This window comes from Cervus elaphus, chromosome 25, assembly GCF_910594005.1.
Source record: "Cervus elaphus chromosome 25, mCerEla1.1, whole genome shotgun sequence".
Taxonomy (NCBI): Eukaryota; Metazoa; Chordata; class Mammalia; order Artiodactyla; family Cervidae; genus Cervus; species Cervus elaphus.
In genome coordinates this window covers 39,178,242-39,198,669 of record NC_057839.1, presented here as the reverse complement: position 1 = coordinate 39,198,669, position 20,428 = coordinate 39,178,242, and the positions used below count along the sequence as shown (strand labels likewise).

General features: G+C 37.3%; 1 protein-coding gene across 14 annotated transcripts in view; it reads right to left on the bottom strand.

Moving 5' to 3' along the window:
• Nucleotides 1-20,428, bottom strand: part of CPLANE1 (ciliogenesis and planar polarity effector 1) — a 107,267-nt gene that overhangs the window by 66,463 nt on the left and 20,376 nt on the right. For all 14 annotated transcript variants that reach the window (XM_043887302.1, XM_043887301.1, XM_043887309.1 and 11 more), the window contains exons 16-25: nucleotides 18,451-18,624; nucleotides 17,397-17,625; nucleotides 15,346-15,485; nucleotides 12,653-12,870; nucleotides 10,280-10,444; nucleotides 5,405-5,543; nucleotides 4,597-4,706; nucleotides 4,279-4,437; nucleotides 4,068-4,176; nucleotides 1,170-1,470 (exon numbers count right to left, since the gene is read on the bottom strand). In XM_043887302.1, coding sequence (XP_043743237.1) covers nucleotides 1,170-1,470; nucleotides 4,068-4,176; nucleotides 4,279-4,437; nucleotides 4,597-4,706; nucleotides 5,405-5,543; nucleotides 10,280-10,444; nucleotides 12,653-12,870; nucleotides 15,346-15,485; nucleotides 17,397-17,625; nucleotides 18,451-18,624 — 1,744 coding nt within the window. The remainder of the gene's footprint in view (nucleotides 1-1,169; nucleotides 1,471-4,067; nucleotides 4,177-4,278; nucleotides 4,438-4,596; nucleotides 4,707-5,404; nucleotides 5,544-10,279; nucleotides 10,445-12,652; nucleotides 12,871-15,345; nucleotides 15,486-17,396; nucleotides 17,626-18,450; nucleotides 18,625-20,428) is intronic.

Here is a 20,428-nt window from a genome sequence, read left to right as displayed (position 1 = left end):
ATCAATAAAAATCACAAGCCACCAATACACATATTAGTTTATGGTTTCCAGTTTCTCTCTTGAATCTGTCCCTTTCAGTTTCCCTGTATAATAAGCAAGGAGTAGGACTGCCCTCAGGATTCTTTAGCACCCAAAAGTCACGTATTTTTTCTGAACACTTTCTGCTGCTATGAAACCTGTTGGGCAGGCACCTAACCATAATTACTTTTATTTTTTAATTTTTTTTCCGTAAGTACTTTTAAATCTGTTTCTTTTCAACATGGTTCACAGGGGAGAACACAGATCCCTAGTTCCCTCAATAAAAGAAATAAAGGTTCCAGTTAGGCACCTGGGCTGAAGCCACCGTACCTCTTCCTATTAAGACTGCATAGCAAGCAGCCTCCAAGGTGTTCCTGTGCTAATACTGCAGTTGTCTGGTGGAGCAAGCACACCATTCACGACACTGCTAGCTATGGTCTCAGCAGATGTTTGAAGTAGACACCATTTCACCTAAACAATATACGACTGACTATATAGTTCTTCAGTCATGAGAAGGATAAATTGCATTGTACATACTGGAATTATAAAGGAAAAAAATCTGTTTAATTCAAAGTAAAAGAGGTTAAAATGATAAGCATGAATTTCTCGACAATTTATAGACAAGCTTCAAAGATGAATGTGTAAAAAAAAAAAAAATGGATGTTCAAATTCCTGCCATGAAAACCCTAAGAACAACGGAGTGGGTTGCCATTTCCTTCTCCAGGGGAGCTTCCCAACACAGGAACTGAACCCAGGTCTCCTGCATTGCAGGCGGATCCTATACTGACTGAGCCCCCAGGGAAGCCCCTAAAAACAATATAGCTAACCAAATAATCCTTAACTATTTAGGTCTAAGATTACTAAAAGAACTAAAAGTCCTCCAGTAAATTCTAGAATTTCATCTACTCATCTTATTTTATACCTTCAGATGGCAAAATTATTTAGTATCTCAGTAATACTTTAAGTCGATTTTCAAAGGCAAGCTCTCATTTTACACTTCTGACATTCCTGTGAGTACAGCACTTATCATTCATTGTTAATAATACAGTCAGTGAGGTTGCTGGGAGTAGAAGTCAGGTCAGCAGTTGCATGAAAATACTTTTTCCCCAAAGGAAGTGAATGTTTTCTACTTAAAGAGATCTCAATTGTACCTTTGATAGAAATGTGTCTTGCTTTTTTCTTCAGCTGACAAAGCTTCTGAGAGGGTATCGGCCGTATCTGCATCACTGTGAGCCAGAGAACTGCCCAGTTCTGTGAGTGTGCTCCTGCTCAGACTAGTTCCCAAGGAAAACCTGTCAAAACCTGCAACCTCGGCCGGCTGTTCTTCTTCAATTGGCTCCCATATATTCATTTCGAAAGAACCTATATTTCTCTGCACACGTTTTAGGGCTTTCACCCTCACTTTATGGATAGAATGCATGATAACAGACATCATCTCCTCTGTTTGGGGACCTAGAAAGAAAAGAACAAAAGTCCTTACAGTTCATTAAAATATTTCAACTCAAGACATAAGGGTATCCAACTCTGGTCCCCTGCTGGGAACATGAAATCTAACTGAGGGCTTAGTTTCACAGTCTTATAGATCATGGCTTCTTCAAAATTTGTTAGAAAGTTATGGTCCATAATTTTAAGGTAGAAGCTAGAAAAAGTCCATTAAATAAGAATAAGTGGGACTCCATTAAAAAGTATGCCCTGGAAAATGAAAATGTTAGAAGTAATTTATTTCAAAAATCAGATAATTATAAAAAGAATCAGTAACATTTTTCTCATTCCCACAAACAAGAGAAAATAAGTACATTTTATCCAAAGAACAAAAACACCTATTTGACTTCAGATAACAAGAAACTGTTACCAGTAACAAGAAACGGTCTATGGGATCGCAACAGTCAGATGCGACTTAGCCTTAGCGACTGAACCACAAACCATACAACAAGAAACCACAGGAAGGGGAGTTTTTCAAGACTGCCTACAGAAAAATTTTAATTATCATTAATACATAAATAGGACATTTTAGGGATTTCAAAAATGTCTTAAAAATATAAATCACCAATAGAATATAAGTATACTAATGCAATGCCCAAGCATAGGATATTAGTAGACTTAAATACTATAGTTCTACAGAGAGCAATTTGAATTCTTTAAAAATGTCCACAACATTGTGAATTTACAGAAATAGCTCATTTATTGTACTTCACAGATACTGCAATTTGTAAAAAATTGTAGGTAAAGGTTTGGGGCGATCCTTCATCAAGCAAGTCTATTGGCACCATTTTTCCAACAGCATTTACTCACTTCATGTCTCTGGGTCACATTTTGCTAGTTCTCACAGTATTTCAAACTTTTTCATTATTATGATATTTGTTATGGTGATCTGTGATCAGTGATCTTTAACATTACTATTGCAAAAAGATTATGATTCACGATTATGATTATGACTCAGATAATGGTTAGCATGTTTTAGTAATAAGGTCCTTTTCAATTAAAGTTTTATATTAATATATTGTCTTTTTTAGGGCACACTTAATAGACCATAGTATACTGTCAACATAACTTTTATTCACACTAGGACCAAAACTATAAATGTGACTTGCTTTACTGCAATATTCACTTTATTAAGGTGGTCTGGAACCAAAGGTATAATATCTCCAAGGTATGCCTGTACTTAATGCCATTGAACTGCACATTTAAAAACATTAAATTTGATATTATTTATATTTTTCTACAATAAAAAATTTTCCAAAGGTCATCTTGATATAAATAACTGTAAATTAGAAGCATAAATAACCATAAAAGGAAAAACCTAGTTCTCAATAAAATATCTGCATTTTTATGTATATATACATGAAGCATTATATACTCATTTTATATATTTTATCTTGTTTAATCCACTTTCAATATACATTCATAACACAGGTATTAATATACTCATTTTACAAATAAGGAAAAAAGGCTCAGAGATGCTGAGCAACTTGCCTATGGTCACACAGTTACTAACTGACAGACATGACATGAAGTCAGTTTTGTATGATTCCAAAACAACAGAATTGTTGATAGTGTAATGAGGAAGTACTTCTGCCTTCTCATACTCTTCATCTCGGAAGAGAAACACATAAAAACATAAGCATTAAAAAATAAATGCTTTCAAGAGACACGTGCACCCCAATGTTCATCGCAGCACTGTTTATAATAGCCAGGACATGGAAGCAACCTAGATGCCCATCAGCAGATGAATGGATAAGGAAGCTGTGGTACATATACACCATGGAATTTTACTCAGCCGTCAAAAAGAATTCATTTGAACCAGTCCTAATGAGATGGATGAAACTGGAGCCCCTTATACAGAGTGAAGTAAGCCAGAAAGATAAAGAACATTACAGCATACTAACACATATATATGGAATTTAGAAAGATGGTAACGATAACCCTATACGCAAAACAGAAAAAGAGACACAGATGTACAGAACAGACTTTTGAACTCTGTGGGAGAAGGTGAGGGTGGGATGTTTCAAAAGAACAGCATGTATACTATCTATGGTGAAACAGATCACCAGCCCAGGTGGGATGCATGAGACAAGTGCTCCGGCCTGGTGCACTGGGAAGACCCAGAGGAATCGGGTGGAGAGGGAGATGGGAGGGGGGATCGGGATGGGGAATAAGTGTAAATCTATGGCTGATTCATATCAATGTATGACAAAACCCACTGAAAAAAAAAAAAAAAGAATACTGGAATGGGCTGTAATGCCCTTCTCCAAACTATCTTCCTGACCCAGGAACTGAAGCCTCATCTCCTTGTCTACTGTAGGAGGTTACAGGTGGATTCTTTACTGCTGAGCCACCAGGGAATCCCCATATATATGTACATATATAACTAAATTACCCTGTAAATCAACTATACAACTGAAACATTGTAAATCAACCATATTTCAATTAAAAAAATAAAATCTTTATCACCTAAATATTAAAAAAATAAAAAAAATAAATAAATGCTTTCAAAACAAAATGAAAATCTTCAGCAATTTATCAGATGCCTAAGAAATGACAAAAATTACCTTTCACAACACAGTGTCTGAGTCTCTGTTGAAGAGAGTGATATTTTTCTCTTAAAGAAACTCTTATGTCCTCAGGATTGGGAAATGCCTTCACAAAAATTTCTGCTACCTTCAGAAAAATTTTAAAATGAGTTTTATAAGCAACATCATTCTTAATTAAAACAAAATTAAAATTCTTTAAAGTCTCTGATTCTGATTTATTTTCACCCACCTTTCTGATTGGCGGAAGTTCTGCAATGAGGCTCAAAATCAGATCCTGAATAAGCTCTTCAATATTACAAAACCGAGAGAAGGGCAACATCCTGTAAGCCCATTCCACTGCACTGAGACAGTGCTCAACCAGACAAGGGTCAAAGTTAGCTTCAAGGTCCTGTGTGGATACCGAAAGGACCATTTGCTTTTCGCTTTAGACAGACTATAATGATTTAATGATTTAACGGAATGCAGTAACAAACAGTAAAATATTCTATCAAGCAATAATCTCCCAAGTAATATTTATGCATTTTTCTTACTCTTGTGCGGTTAGTACCTTCTTTTCCTCCACACTTTCTCTTGCCTTCTGATACTGCCTGCAACTATAGGACAGCTTGTCACGGATATGCAGCATCCAACACAAAGCACAAAGTTCTCTGAAGCAACCTAAATCAGGAATGGAAATACGAGAGGAGATTGCATGAGTGTATACATCAATATTACAACAACTTCACCTCTGCTGGTTATTTTCCAAAATAAATGTTTTTATATTGTTGATTATAAAAGAAACATGCTCATCCTCAATACTTTGTATAAAAGTTGTGGAGATCCTTACAGAATTTTTACACATATTATTCCAGAATATTTCACACATGTCTGTTGCATGAAAATATTAAAAAACACTATACAGTAAATAAACTACTCTATTTACTAGTAGTTTACTTGCTTTAAACTTAATAGTATGTTGTGGATATTTTTCAAAGCCAATACATATAGCTCTACTTAATACTGTATTGTTAATTTATTTGAAAAATCATTTATTGATAAGCATTTAAGTTTAAAATTTTTCAATACTAGAAATATAATTTCCAATACAAAACAATTTTTTATCAAAAGGAATACAAGTACACAAAAATATATAAAATTATACTATCTATACAATTTTGCAACTACCCCTCATCTTCCCCCCCCCACCCCAAATAATGTATCTTGGATATAGTTCCATGGTGGCAACATACACACACTACCTTTTCCTTATCAGTATAGTATTCCATTACATGGAAACGTCCTCAAATCAACTGTAAAATATATCATTATTAATATTTAGGCCTAATTTCTCAGCAAGCAGTTCATTCTGGACAAACCTATTGCTTTAACGGACGCTTCATCAAGCTTCCGGTCTCCGGCTGCTCCAGGTCGAAAGAATGCTACACCTCCTTTACAGTAATTAAGTAACGACTCAGGGAAAGGACTCAATGCAGGAAGGGACCCTTTCATGCGAATCTGTAAAGACAGACAGAATATGTTAATTACCAGTCACATAAGTTAGTTTTTAAGGAAATTATGAAACAACAAATAAGGCATGAAAGATAAACCATAGAGAATGGAAAACACAGCACTGTCCCTATACTATGTAAGAAAATAACACGTAAATCACTCATACTTACACAAACTTAGTGGACAAACTCAACAAATTCACTGGCTAAATCTCAAAAAAGTTCTAACCAAATTAACCTCTCTTGTCATTCAGTTTTTACCTAAAAAGTTTTGTATGAAAAGAACTTAATGCTATTTATCCTGGCTTTCCCCAAAGAAATAAGAAGATAAATGTAAGTATCTATGTGCAGAAAAAAAGTATATTTACATACATAACTTTTTTTTAGTTTTTTTTAAACTTTAAAACTAAAGTTTTAGTTACTAAAGTTACTAAAGTTTTAGTTACTAAAGTTACTAAAGTCTTAGTTACTAAAGTAACTAAAAAAAAAATGACAATTATAGTCATCATATGGCAACTCCTGATAAAATAATAACTCTAGAAAGGATCAGTAAATGCCAAATTAGGTAAAAGGTCGATGGACTGGTGAGAACATGACCGTGGGTGGAACATGAGCCAAACTCATCGATCCATCTCACTATCCTGATAAGTGAAAGAAAAAAGACACAGGTGCCACATGATATGCTGCAACAGGGGAGCACACAGCACCACTACTGAAGGATGGAATTCTAAGAAAATGTGAACCTGAGTTTAATCAAAACTGGCTACCTTAATGAGGAGAGAGTAATTACTGCCTTGTAAGAAATAAAAGGAAAGAGGAACACATTAAATGACACTAAATGAAAAGATGATAGACAAATCCAACATGTGATTCAGAAACAATTTCCGAGTCTAACAAATCAAGGAAAAAAAAAAAAAAGTCAAAGGAAACTGACAGAATAAAACAAGAAGGATCTAAGACACATAAACCAGGGAAGAAAAGAGTTAGCAGCAGGCTTGTGATCTATTTTCTCCCTCTACTGTTCACTTACAGAAAGACGTGATCTAGTCAAGTCCCCTGGTAAGCACGCTAAGCACGTCTTCTTGTCAAACAAATTAACGGTATTTACCAGAGGTAGAGAGTCTGTCTAGTCTGGTTATGAGAAATAAATTTAGAATATATAGATTTATGGATTATGAACCCCTGAAAAACACAAGCTATATAATTAAAAAGATATAAAAAGGAGATGTTAAATAACTGAAATAGCTCCCTTTTGGGTCATGGTGTTAAACAAAGGCCAGGACACATTCTTCTGCAGTGAGAAAAGACTTGGAGCAGCGTATACAATTCCATCTTTCCAGGTAGGTCAGTAGTAAAGAAAGTGCCTAGCAACACAGGAGATGCAAGAGATGTAGGTTTGATCCCTGGGTTGGGGAGATCTCCTGGAGTGGGAAATGGCAACCTATTCCAGTATTCTTGCCTGGAAAATTCCATTTGGTGGAGGAGGCTGGTGGGCTACAATCCAAGAGATCGCAAAGAGTCAGACACAACCGGGTACAGCACAGCACAGCAGCAACAGTGCATGCAATTCCAGGTTTCTCTACATTTCATCTGCACCTTTTGGCTACCTATATCCTTGAAATTATTGGTAAACTTTGATCCACAGATGAAAAACATAGGAGACAGGCAGGGTGGTCTAGTATTCCCATCTCTTTAAGTTTTCCACAGTTTACTGTGATCCACACGGTCAAAGGCTTTTGCGTAGCCAATGAAGCAGAACTGAATGTTTTTCTCGAATTCCCTTGCCTTTTGTATGATCCAATGAATGCTGGCAATTTGATCTCTGGTTCCTCTGCCTTTTCTAAATACAGCTTGAACATATGGAAGTTCTTGGTTCACGTACTATTGAAGCCTAGCTTGGAGGATTTTGAGCGTTACCTTGCTAGCATGTGAGATGAGTGCAACTGTATAATAGTTTGAACATTCTTCAGCATTGCCCTTCTTTGGGAATGGAATGAAAACTGACCTTCTCCAGTCCTCAGGCCACTGCTGAGTTTTCCAAATTTGCTGATTATTGAGTGCAGCACTTTAACAGCATCCTCTTTTAGGATTTGAAATAACTCAGCTGGAATTCCATCACCTCCACTAGCTTTGTTTATAGTAATGCTTCCTAAGGCCCACTTGACTTCACACTTCACACATTCACTGGCTCTAAGTGAATGACCACACCATCGTGGTTATCAGTTCATTAAGACCTTTTTTGTACAGTTTTTCTGTGTATTCTTGCGACCTCTTCTTAATCTCTTCTGCTTCTGTTAGGTCCTTGTAGCTTCTGTCCTTCACTGGGCCCATCCCTGCAAGAAATGTTCCCTTGGTATCTCCAATTGTCTTGAAGAGATCTCTAGTCAGATGTTCTAGAAGAAATTTATTTCTAGGCTCTTTCAGGTTGTTTCCAGAATTCTGTTCCATGTGGTTACAGGACTCAGGTCCCCCATTTCCCTGCTGGCTACAGGCTGGGGGACTATTAGAAGTTTCTAAAAGCTGCATTCCTTGGATATTGGCCCTCTTCAAAGCCAGCAAGGTTGAAATGAATCCTTGTTACTCTTCTAACCTTCCGTTGTGCGGCTTTTCTCCCGTCTTCCTTTTCCACATTTCACTGACTGACTCCTCCATCTCTCTTTTTTGCTTCTAAAATGTTATCTGATTACACTGGGTCCACCAAGATAAACCAGGATAATGTCTCTACTTTAAAATCAGCTAATTAATACCATCTGAAAAATCCCTCAAGCCAAATTAAATCAGTATCTAGATTTATGTTTGAATAGCCAGAAGACAGGAATCTTGCAGCCTATTTTTAGAATTCTGCCTACTACTTGTACTATGCTTTAACCTTATACAGTTAACTTATTACTTGAAAGATTTTCACAAGGAAGAATATCTTCAGCAGAGTGGCTAATTTTAAGAGAATCTATAGTCTTTATCTGCTAGTTAAGTTCATTAAAACTAGGTTGAGTGAGATTATTCTCAGAAGTTTGTAAGACCAAACATAACTTAGAACTTAAAACAGTTTTCTACAGTGAGCAACTTCTAAAATAAAGTTTCCTAAAACAAACACTCAGGCTCAATAGATCTTAAAACTATCAAAGACAATCTTTCAGTAAACACTTTGCCCTTCTTAGTAAACATACTTAAAAACTTAAAACTTTGGGATAACAAGTTATAAATGAATATAGTTTTATATTTTTATGGTGGCTATAAGCAACTTTCACAAATATTTCTCTCTAAAAACAGGATAATTTTCAAAAACTTGATAAACAACTTCTCAGGGTCTCTTAGGGTTTCTACTAGGAAAGAAGCCATAAACTCTTGGTACATATAGTAATTTAACCAACAGCAAAATTTAAGATATTTGGGGGCTAATAATATTTACTTTTACATTTTATAGAGACAGATGACTGGCCTACAAAAGAACTGGATCTGGATAAGGAACACAGAAGTAGATGTCCCAGCTGGCTGCACATCAGATAAGAAGCCAGCTATGTCTCAGCTGAAGTCAGCGTAGAGGAGGACAACAGCCCCTGAATCAAAGTGAACTGCACATCTCAGAAGACAGGAAGCGGGAGACTGAGTGGTGGAGACTACTGCAAAGAAACACTTAGCCAAGAACTAACTTTCCGTGGTTTGACCCCACAGAGGCCCCCAGAGAACAGAGATAACATCTCAGGAAGAAGTGGGATAAACCTTGAACTGAATTTAGATCTTTAATGACTGTGGGGGAGAAAAGTAATTGGGGGAAAAAAGTAACTGAAATTTCCTGGGATTAACTGACTAGATTATACTTTCTATCATCAGACAGGAAGGAGCTAACACAGAGCTCCAGTTCAGAGTCCTTATCTTTCAGCAGAAAGAACTTGGTCTGTCCAGGATTTCATCCTGTAAGCAAGTCTGAAATTTATGGATTTATAGGGGCAGGACTCCTTGGAAAAATATCACAATTATAAATACTAGTAAGTATTAGTATATTTAAACTGTTTATGCCAAGCGCTTCAGTTGTGTCCCACTCTGTGTGACCCCATGGACTGCAGCCTGCCAGGCTCCTCTGTCCATGGGATTCTCCATGGAAGAATACTGGAGGGGGTCGCCACGCCCTCCTCCAGGGGATCGTCCCAGTCCGGGGATCGAACCTGAGTCTCTCGTGTCTCCTGCACTGGCAGGTGGGTTCTCTACCACTAGCGTCACTGGGAAGCCCTTTAAATTGCTTACCAGAGTGTTACCGAGTCTAAGCTTGTACTGCTTGCCTCACAACAGGCCAAAAATTGACAGATGAGTTGTTGGGGCAAAGAATAACGACTTTATTTAGAAAGCCAGCAAACCAAGAAGATGGTGAGCTGGAGCATCAAAGAACCATCTTGCCTGAGTTAGAATCCAGGCTCCTTTTGTACTAAAAGGGAAGGGAATAAAATCAAACACTTCCCGTTCCCATCAGCCTCTGGAGAGCATGTGTTAATTTCTCCCTTCCCAAAAAAAAAAATTTCTCCCTTTCCATGGTCATTCACAGGTAGGCCTGGTCAGGATATTTTCCATGAACTAGACAAAGGTGTTTTAGCTTAATGCTCATGACTTGGGAAGCAAGGTTCCCAGAGATAGGCCATCATGTATAATTTAAGCTATAGGCAACATCCCTATAGTGATTTAACTCATAACAGAATACAGAAGGTTCTTCCCTATTGCAATAATACACGAGTGACTAAGACATTTCCACACCTTTTGCATGACTTTTCTTGCCCATCTCAACTGCAAGATGTACCACTGTGCTACAGGAAAAGAACACCGAGCTGCCCGGAAAAGCAAGAGAACACGCTGAAGGATTCCAGACACCTTTTGGCGATTATCTTTTTCAGCTTTTAAAAGAAGATCATCACCATCTTCCTAAAAAAAAAAAAAGAAAAAAAATTAGTAGTCAGGAAAATGGAAACTTAAAATGTTAAAGTAAAAATAAAGATAGTGCTTCTCAAACTAGACTATTCCTGGAGATTCACAAAGTTTTGAGGCACGGCCTCAGAGATTAACTACAGCTATTTCCAGGGTCAAGGAAACACTTCTCTCATACCTCAGTGTAAAGGGAAAAATCAATCCAAATCCAGTTCTTTGGCTACAACAGTCAAAGCCCAGCACACCATCCCTGACTTCACTGGGGGAACATTACAGAGATGGCTCCTTTCAAAAAGAATGCCTCTTCCCTTCCTCTGCCTAGAAAAATCCAATTATATTTCAGTGTCACCTCTTCTGTGAAACTCTTCCATTCTGTGGTATTATGGCAATTTGCTCAGATTTCCATTGTAGCTTTTACTAATTTCTTCGTGCTAATGTATGTATCTGTTTCCCACACTATTGAGACGGGTCAAGAGCAAAGGCCTTGTCATCTACTGCACAAAATCCAACGTGTGGTGGGATCCAATAAATGTTTGTTGATTCAATACATGATTCAAGTCAGTAGCTACAGATTAATTTTCCAGAAATGAGATAATGCAAATATTATGAACATTTACTTCCCTAACATTTTTCTACCACTTCCACTTCTTAAGAATACTCAGTTATTTTGGGGGGAGCATCTGCCCCTTTTCTGCATATCTAAATGATTCAGGGAGAACTGAATCATGTCCCCATGTCCCCACGTTCCCACGTCTCCAGCTGCCAGGCAAGGCCGTAATCAATTGCGAAGCAGCACTGCGCGTTTAGCCCTAGCCAAGGTGTGATTCCAGGACTGGCCAGTGACCTTGATGGGTCTCGCAAGAGTAACTCTCAGTGCTCCTGTCTGGATGCTGGCAGAGAAATACTTTTACTGCTTTTCTCTCTCCTCTTCCGACTCCCTCTGGGCATGGACAAAGTATCCTGAGAAGCTGCTGGTAGCCATCCTGCTGCCACAAAGGGAGCCAGCCTTAAACTGAAGCTGACAATTTAGAAAACAAACTAGGGAGAAAGAGCCCAAGTCTCTGGTAACATAAGTGGGCTTCTAAATTATGCCAGCCAGTACTTAGCAAGTTTTCTTTTACTTTCAACCCCAGGGGTTCTAATTGGTACAGAGTGACATTTAAGAGAAATCCTACCATTCCGTCTTATTTTAGTAAAAAATAATAAAATGAAGTACTACTAAGGATAGCTACTACTCAAACTAGTATCAGTACAGCATATCCAGAAATATATTACATGCTATTTCTAATGTCTAAACCAATATACTAAAGACTCAGACATGAGAGGAAAGAGGAATTACTGAGAAATACCACAGACTACTTATTCTTTTCATGTGCAATATATCACATGTGAAATATCAACAAATAAAATATTTTAACATATTGAAACCTAACTTGAAATATAACAAATAAAAATGCAACAAATAACAAAAAAAAAGAGAGATTTAATAGATAAAGATAGAAGCTGCCAATTCTGAAACAGTAAGTAAAGAAACAATACCAGAATCGATTTAAACTGTTAATCAAATAATAAAACAATTTAAATGTAAACAGTTCACATTAACAGTGTTAACCTTAAAACCAGCTAATTGTAATGTTACTATTTTCAAAAGGAGCAGAGGAAAAGGTCCTGAGAAGAATACAGTAATTGCTATTTATAAGACAGAACTATCAATTGAAAAGTACAGAAGAAAACAATGATCTTTCCAATCAAAGAAAATCAAACTAAGTCTTTCAAAAGAGGCAAAGACAATTAGATGAATGGCTTCTAAATTCTGACACTCATTATTTTTCTACTGTAAACAAATGTTTATTTTTAAAATAATATCTGATACAGAGAAATACCTATTTTGTTTATCAAAATAATTTTAACATTTACAGAATGTTTACTATGTGTCCTAGACACTAAGGTAAAAGCTTTTTCAGGATCCTCGTGTAATACTCACAACAACGCTATTAGAGGTACTATTACCTTCTTCATTTTACAGATAAGAAACTGAAACATCAGTGGGGTACAATGCCCAAGAGAACTACTCAGTTAATAAACAGCAAAACTGGAATCCAGAAGTGGGCTTCAGAGCTTGCATTTTTAACTTGATGATTATTATCAGGTTCAGTATTTTAAAAAGTGGACAAAATAAATATTAAATTAAAAGGTTAAGCTTACTTCACTAAGAACAGCTGGCTGAGGACAATACAATGGAGGAGCTGGAAGATACAGGCTGACAGGCACTAAACCCCACAGTCTCTTACTGAAGTCCTTGGCAGAGTTTATCAGAAGTTGAAAAGTCTCTGAAAGAATATCTGCGTCAGCCATAACTGCTGCTTTCAGTATTTCCTGCACAGAGCTAAACAGCAGATCCGCATCTTCTTCTTCAATGGGATCTGCCAAACACAGAATTAGGGAAAGCAGTTACAATTTATATTACACTTTTCCTTCTATTTTGTAGTTTAAAACGTCCTATCTGAAAAAGCTGACTGCCAAAAATAAACATACTGGTCAACATGTAAAACACCCAAACTTCCGGACAGTAACTTCAGATTTTGTTGCTTTTAAGATTATAGGCAGTCAGAGTACAAAGACTTTCCAAAATTATACAAGATACTGTAACACAACTACATAATAAAAACATGCTTGGAATATAATCATGACTCAAAAAATAATAATAAAAGGAAAACATTAATGCTGCTGGTGCTAAGTCGCTTCAGTCGTGTCCAACTCTGTGCGACTCCATATGGTAGCCCACCAGGCTCCCACATCCCTGGGATTCTGCAGGCAAGAACATTGGAGTGGGTTGCCATTTCCTTCTCCAATGTGTGAAAGTGAAAGTGAAGTTGTGTCCAACTCTTCGCTACCCCATGGACTGCAGCCTACCAGGCTCCTCTGTCCGTGGGATTTTCCAGGCAAGAGTATGGGTATAGGTTGCCATTGCCTTCTCCGAAACATTAATGGGAAAAATAGAATGTAAGAAACACACAAAAATAACATACAGCAATATGTGGAGGCAGTGAGACAGTAATTTTTGTTTCCTTAATAGTCAATCATAGTACTTTTATAAAGGGACTTGTGAAGCTAAAGAAACAGAAATATATGAAATAGCCTTACAGTATGGCTTCAATTTTATAAATATCTGTAAAAATGGAGAAATGTTCTAGAAGACAAAATGCAAAGAGATGCAGGTGGCAGAACTGTAGACTTACAGACTTTTACATTAGGAATTCTCTTAAAGCACACTTTAAGGAATAGCCTATGAAAACACTTGTGTACTGACTTTTCATCCCTGTCTGATATTTATGTTTTCTATATCCAATTTAGGTTAAAAAAATAAAATGTTACAGCTATAGCTGAAATTCCTTAGGTACCCATCCTATTTCACTTCCTATTTCCAGACGTCGTCAGCATCCAGAATTTGATTTGGCTCTACTGGAACTCCTACTAAATATATGTTGTGTCTTCTTGTTCAATACAAAGTTTAACCTCTTTCATATTTTCCAAATGTTTTCTTTTTATCTATATGTGAATATATTTTATCTCTCTCTATATTTTGTGTATGTATATAGAGTTCAAATCTACTTTCTAGTTTACTAACCATCTGCTGAGCTTTTTGTTTTTAAATCAATTTGTAAAGGTATAATTTACATACACTAAAATTCATACTTTTACGTACACAGTTCACCCTGGTGGTCCAGTGGCTAGGACTCCCTGCTCCCAGTGCGAAGGGTCTGGGTCTGATCCCTGGTCAGGGGACTAGATCTCACAGGCCTCAACTAAGAGTCTGCATGCCAAAACTTAGATAGAAGATCTCGTGTGCTGCAACTAAGACTACTGCTGCTGCTAAGTCACTTCAGTGGTGTCCGACTCTGTGCGACCCCATAGACGGCAGCCCACCAGGCTCCCCCGTCCCTGGGATTCTCCAGGCAAGACCCCTGGAGTTGGTTGCCATTTCCTTCTCCAATGCATAAAAGTGAAAAGTGAAAGTGAAGTTGCTCTGTCGTGTCCGACTCTTAGCAACCCCATGGACAGCAGCCTACCAGGCTCCTCCATCCGTGGGATTTTCCAGGCAAGCGTACTGGAGTGGGGTGCCATTGCCTTCTAAGACTGGGAACAGTCAAATAAATAAATAAACATTTAAAAAAATACACAATTCAATGAGTTTTGGCAAATCTATACAGTCTATGAGAACGTTTTTATCACTCCAAAAAGTTCTCTCATACCTCTTTGTTGTCAGTTCTCCCCCTTACTCCTAGGTAAACACTGATCTGTTTCCTGTCCCTATAGTGTTGCTTTTTATGAAATGTTATATAATTGGAATCATACAGTGTGTAGTTTTATTTCTAAGTTCTTTCATTCAGCATAATGGTTCTGTGATTCATCCATGTGGTCGCATGTTATCAGAGGTTTCCTCCTCTTTATTAATTATTATTCCATGGTACAGATAAATTACAATTTGTTTATGCATCCACAAGTTGACAAGCATTTGGGTTGTTTTAAGTTTTTGGCTGTTATGAAAAAGCTATGCACATTCACATACAGGTTTTTCAGTGAACCTAGATTTTTATTTTTCTTGGGTAAATACCTAAGAAAATCTTTAAAACTTTAAATCTGAGCCTTTAAATGCATATTTTTATATTTTATCTAGAAACACACTGTATCTAGGTATTTATTGTGGGAGAATTTTCAGATCATCAAAAAAAGACATTACCAGAACTAAGAAGTTCAGACTGGGAATTTTTTAGTCCTATTTTTTTAATTTTTTTCCCCAAAATATTCACAAACGTGTGAATATGTAAAAGCTTTTTAAAATACCATAAGCTTTGTATTAAGCTGATACACACGTTGACCATAGATAGGTAACTCACCTGTAAACTGTTTGTATTTTGAGCCCATTGCATTTTTTGCTTCCGAAGAGGCTGGCTGACCTAGGAAACACTGTAGTTTTTCCTGAAAAATCTGTGCTGGAGTTATATTTAATGGTAGCTTCAGACTCTTTTCCTCGGATCTGAAATCACATCGAATTAGGGGAAAATAATCACAAATTTTTAAAAAAGGAAACATATACACATCAGGAACTAAACATGAAATTTTTAAGAACCAGAGAAGTCCACGTTATTCATCTTGTGTTTAGAAAAGAAATAACTGAGGAAATGCTGTATTGAGGAGAGTACTGAGGCCCTCCACAATTACATTACTGATATAGCTCCCCATCCTTAACCACCCACTACTGCCCTACATACAGACTCTCTCCAAATGAAACCACATGTGTCATATGGAATGTTTTCTCTCCCTACAGCTACTCACTTTATCAAGATTCCATCTTCCCTTCATCACCCATCTCAAATGACATCTCCCACATAAAGTACTTCCTGTCTTTCCCTCACTTGATATTATTGCTCTCCCTACCACACCATGGATGGTCTTCCCTGGTGGCTCAGCTGGTAAAGAATCCGCCTGCAATGCAGGAGACCTGGGTTCGATCCTTTGGTTGGGAAGATCCCCTGGAGAAGGGAAAGGCTACCCACTCCAGCATTCTGTCCTGGAGAATTCAAAGACACAGCAATGCCGTAATATTCATAAGAGTTAAAGTACAGGGATTAGTTTGAGTAGCTTAAAATGTAAATCCTGTTTGGGAAAGAGAAAACTGTCCCATTAACTATAGGCCCTTTGAGGGCACTGCTAACAAGCAAAAGTGCTAAACAGATGTTTAAATACAGTAAGTAAGCCTCTGAGCTGTCTAACACAGTTGACACTAGCTGCAAGTAGCTCTCTAAATTTAATTAAAATTAGATTGAAAATCCAGTTCCTTGGTCTTATCAGCCACCTTTCAGGGGCTTAATAAATACACATGGCTAGTAGGTATCAGACTGGACAGCACATACAGAATATTTCCATCACCAAAGAAAATTCTATTGGACAATGCTGAACTAAGGATTCCACAAAATGTGTAAATACCAGCAATGAGTGAAATAAGAAACACTTTAGATAACACCATCATACTTTTTTTTAACTTTCAGTTCAGTTCAGTCACTCAGTCATGTCCAACTCCTTGCGACCCCATGAATCACAGCACGCCAGGCCTCCCTGTCCATCACCAACTCCCGGAGTTTACTCAAACTCATGCCCATCAAGTCGGTGATGACATCCAGCCATCTCATCCTCTGTCGTCCTCTTCTCCTCCTGCCCCCAATCCCTCCCAGCATCAGGGTCTTTTCCAGTGAGTCAACTCTTCGCATGAGGTGGCCAAAGTACTGGAGTTTCAGCTTCAGCATCAGTCCTTCCAATGAACACCCAGGACTGATCTCCTTCAGGATGGACTGGTTGGATCTCCTTGAAGTCCAAGGGACTCTCAAGAGTCTTCTCCAATACAACAGTTCAAAAGCATCAATTCTTCGACGCTCAGCTTTCTTCACAGTCCAACTCTCACATCCATACATGACCACTGGAAGAACCATAGCCTTGACCAGACGGACCTTTGTTGGCAAAGTAATATCTCTGCTTTTTAATATGCTATCTAGGTTGGTCATAACTTTCCTTCCAAGGAGTAAGCGTCTTTTAATTTCATGGCTGCAGTCACCATCTGCAGTGATTTTGGAGCCCAAAAAAAATAAAGTCTGACACTGTTTCCACTGTTTCCCCATCTATTTGCCATGAAATGATGGGACCAGATGCCATGATCTTAGTTTTCTGACTGTTGAGCTTTAAGCCAACTTTTTCACTCTCCTCTGTCACTTTCATCAAGAGGCTTTTGAGTTCCTCTTCACTTTCTGCCATAAGGGTGGTGTCATCTGCATATCTGGGGTTATTGATATTTCTCCCGGCAATCTTGATTCCAGCTTTGCTTCTTCCAGACCAGCATTTCTCATGATGTACTCTGCGTATAAGTTAAATAAGACTTGTGCCTAAAAATACACACCTCGTGAAATTGCTGCCATGTTTGCAGAAGAGTTGAAAAGCCACACCAACAGAAATAGATGTCTTCCAGTCTCCAAGTTTATGTGCCAACCACACGGCTTCTGGAACCAGGCCACCAATCAATAATAATTCAAGGGCATATTCAACGGTCCACACATCAGAAAGATTCTGCTCTCTGACCACACTGGTCACTTTAGAGTGTTGCAGAGGAATAAGTCGAAAGGGCTGCTCTGTGAGTAGATGAAAGAAAATGGATTAACTACAATTATACATAGGAACTCATGCCTCCTTACACAGATCTCCTTAATTAGTACTTTCTACACAAAACCACAACAAGGAAGATACATACAAAATGGCCTAAGATAATACTTAACACACTCTAGAATAGCTTTTCTTTTTTTAAACACTGAAGAATGTGTCTCTTTAGTGGGCCATACAGCAAATGCTGGCATTCCTAAAAAAATGACACCGAGTAGACAAAGAAACAGAAGAAACAGTCTCAGAGTGCATTATACAAAATAAAGGTACATACATACATCAGATAATATAAGGAAACGATTAAATAGAGCAAAGAAAAAATGATCCAAATAAAATAATAAAAGTAAAATGTCCAAAAATTAAATTCTAAATTAGAATGAGTTTGAGTAAACTCTGGGAGTTGGTGATGGACAGGGAGGCCTGGAGTGCTGCAGTCCATGGGGTCACAAAGAGTCGGACATGACTGAGCGACTGAACTGAACTGAAATTAGAATACTCAAAATCTGTTCAATTACCACATTTTTATAGCTCTTTTACTTAAAAAAAAAAAAAAAGGAAACTGTAACAATACTAATATGTCCAAAATTTTTAATTAAAAAAATACATATTCAATAAAAACAAGTTCAAAGCAATTACCTTTCTCAGAATATATTCATTCGTAAACAGTCATCTGAGTATCTCCTACACACCAGGCACTAACTAGACAGTATTATTTCCACAGACCAATGATCACTGTGTAAAATGGTTTTAAATATTATGTGCAAAAACAAGGTGAGAACATTTGTTTACTCTATTACCTGTTTTAATATGAAGGGGAGGAAGAACATTCACACTGTGAGGTGGCAAAATGCACAGCAGCTGATTGGTGAAGTAGGCAGCCATGAAGCGAGCCATGGACTGGACCACGCTCACCGCCGCTTCGGGATGAACACTTCCAGTCACCCCAGACTCACAAGGAGACGTCTCAGGAACTGCAGGATACACCAAATGAGCAAAGGAGATTCCGATTAAACTAGCAAAAGCAGGAATATTTAAGCTCCTAACATGATGCAAGAAGAAAATTATAATTGAAACCTTTTTCCAAGCTCAACTCCCCTGGCCTATACAAGGTAACTTGTAACAGGTATCTACATTTCTTCAAGACAATAGAACAAAAAGAAAATAATAAGCTCATAATTATCAGCACATACACTTAGGAACTCTTATGACTTCAAGTTACCAGTTTTATCTAAAAACATGGAAGGATCTATACAAACAATCCAGCCATAATGGACTTGCAAGCTTATCATTTCTTTGTTGTCCCTTCTTCCTCCTCTTTCTCTGTTGCAAGGAGGCAGAGTTTACTACAAAGATAATCTGAAAAGAGTGATTCTTCATGTGTGTTTCTATATTATTAGTATATTCCCGTTAGTAACATTAACTCTTTACTAACTCTTAAGATTCTTTTGGGAGGTATGGAAAAGGGGAACATGTAGAATGGAGGAAGAAGGCAGAGGAGAGAGTTACATTATGATTTCTAGAGTGATCCTGATGTAAACTAGAGCAAACATGTCATCCCTATTTAAAAACTGAAACTTAATAATATAAACTGGAATCAGATATTTGAAAATAAATAGCTAAAAACTATTGAGTGAGTGAAAGTCACTCAGTTGTGTCCAACTCTGCGACCCCATGGACTATACAGTCCACGGAATTCTCCAGGCCAGAATACTGGAGTGGGTAGCCGTTCCCTTCTCCAGGGGATCTTCCCAACCTGGGGATTGAAGCCAGGTCTCCTGCACTGTAGGCAAATTCTTTACCAGCTGAGCCACCAGAGAAGCCCATACAAGATAAATATTAAATTAAGATTAATTTTTATGAAATTTATGGCCCCAACAATGGCAAAGTATCCTTCTTTCTCAGAAGTCACTTGAGGCAATTTGCAGGTGTTCCAGTGGTTAGGGCTCCATGCTTCCACAGCAGGGGGCCTGGGTTCAATATATACCAAGGCCTGTGCATTGTCTGTGAATCACTGAACTTGGGGAGTAGTCCTGGGGACTCCTGACCAAGAGGGGATATGCTTAAAATACTCTAAACAACTATCATTAAAAATTAAATACATTACTATAGGTTCAACTCATCTTGACAGTTATATCATATCATGACAATACTGCTGGAAAAAAAATCCAGTCAGTTAAAAAGTCACACATAAGAAAAAAAAGTCACATACAAATATCTTCCACTCATATACAGCGAACAGTCCTTTCAGAGGGCAATCAAACACTAGGCATCAGAAGTCTTGACTCTGTAACCTCATTTCTTAACATTTAACAATTGACATTAGTAATGCTCACAAAAATTTATGTACACTGCAACATTATTTAAAATAGTAAGTAGGTGGTAACAATCTAAAATATGTAATAATGAGGAAAAAGCTTACTAGGGTTTTTTAAAGAATATTATTTACATTGGAAAATATTCACAATATTAAATTTAAAAGATTGCAAAACAGAATATTAGCTCTGATAATAAATATATATATAAATGCACATAGACAAAATGGTAGAATTAAAAGCGGTTTTATTTTCTCCTTTAAACCTTTGCATATTTCAAAACTGTCTAAAATGAACCTGTATTACTACTAAATAAACACAAATTTAAAAAGACAAATATCATAGAGTAAAAAATCCATAAACAGTGATTGCATACGGTATCACTTATGTATGGAATCTGAAAAGATAATACAAATGAATTCATTCACAAAACAGAAACAGACTCACAGACTTTGAAAACAAA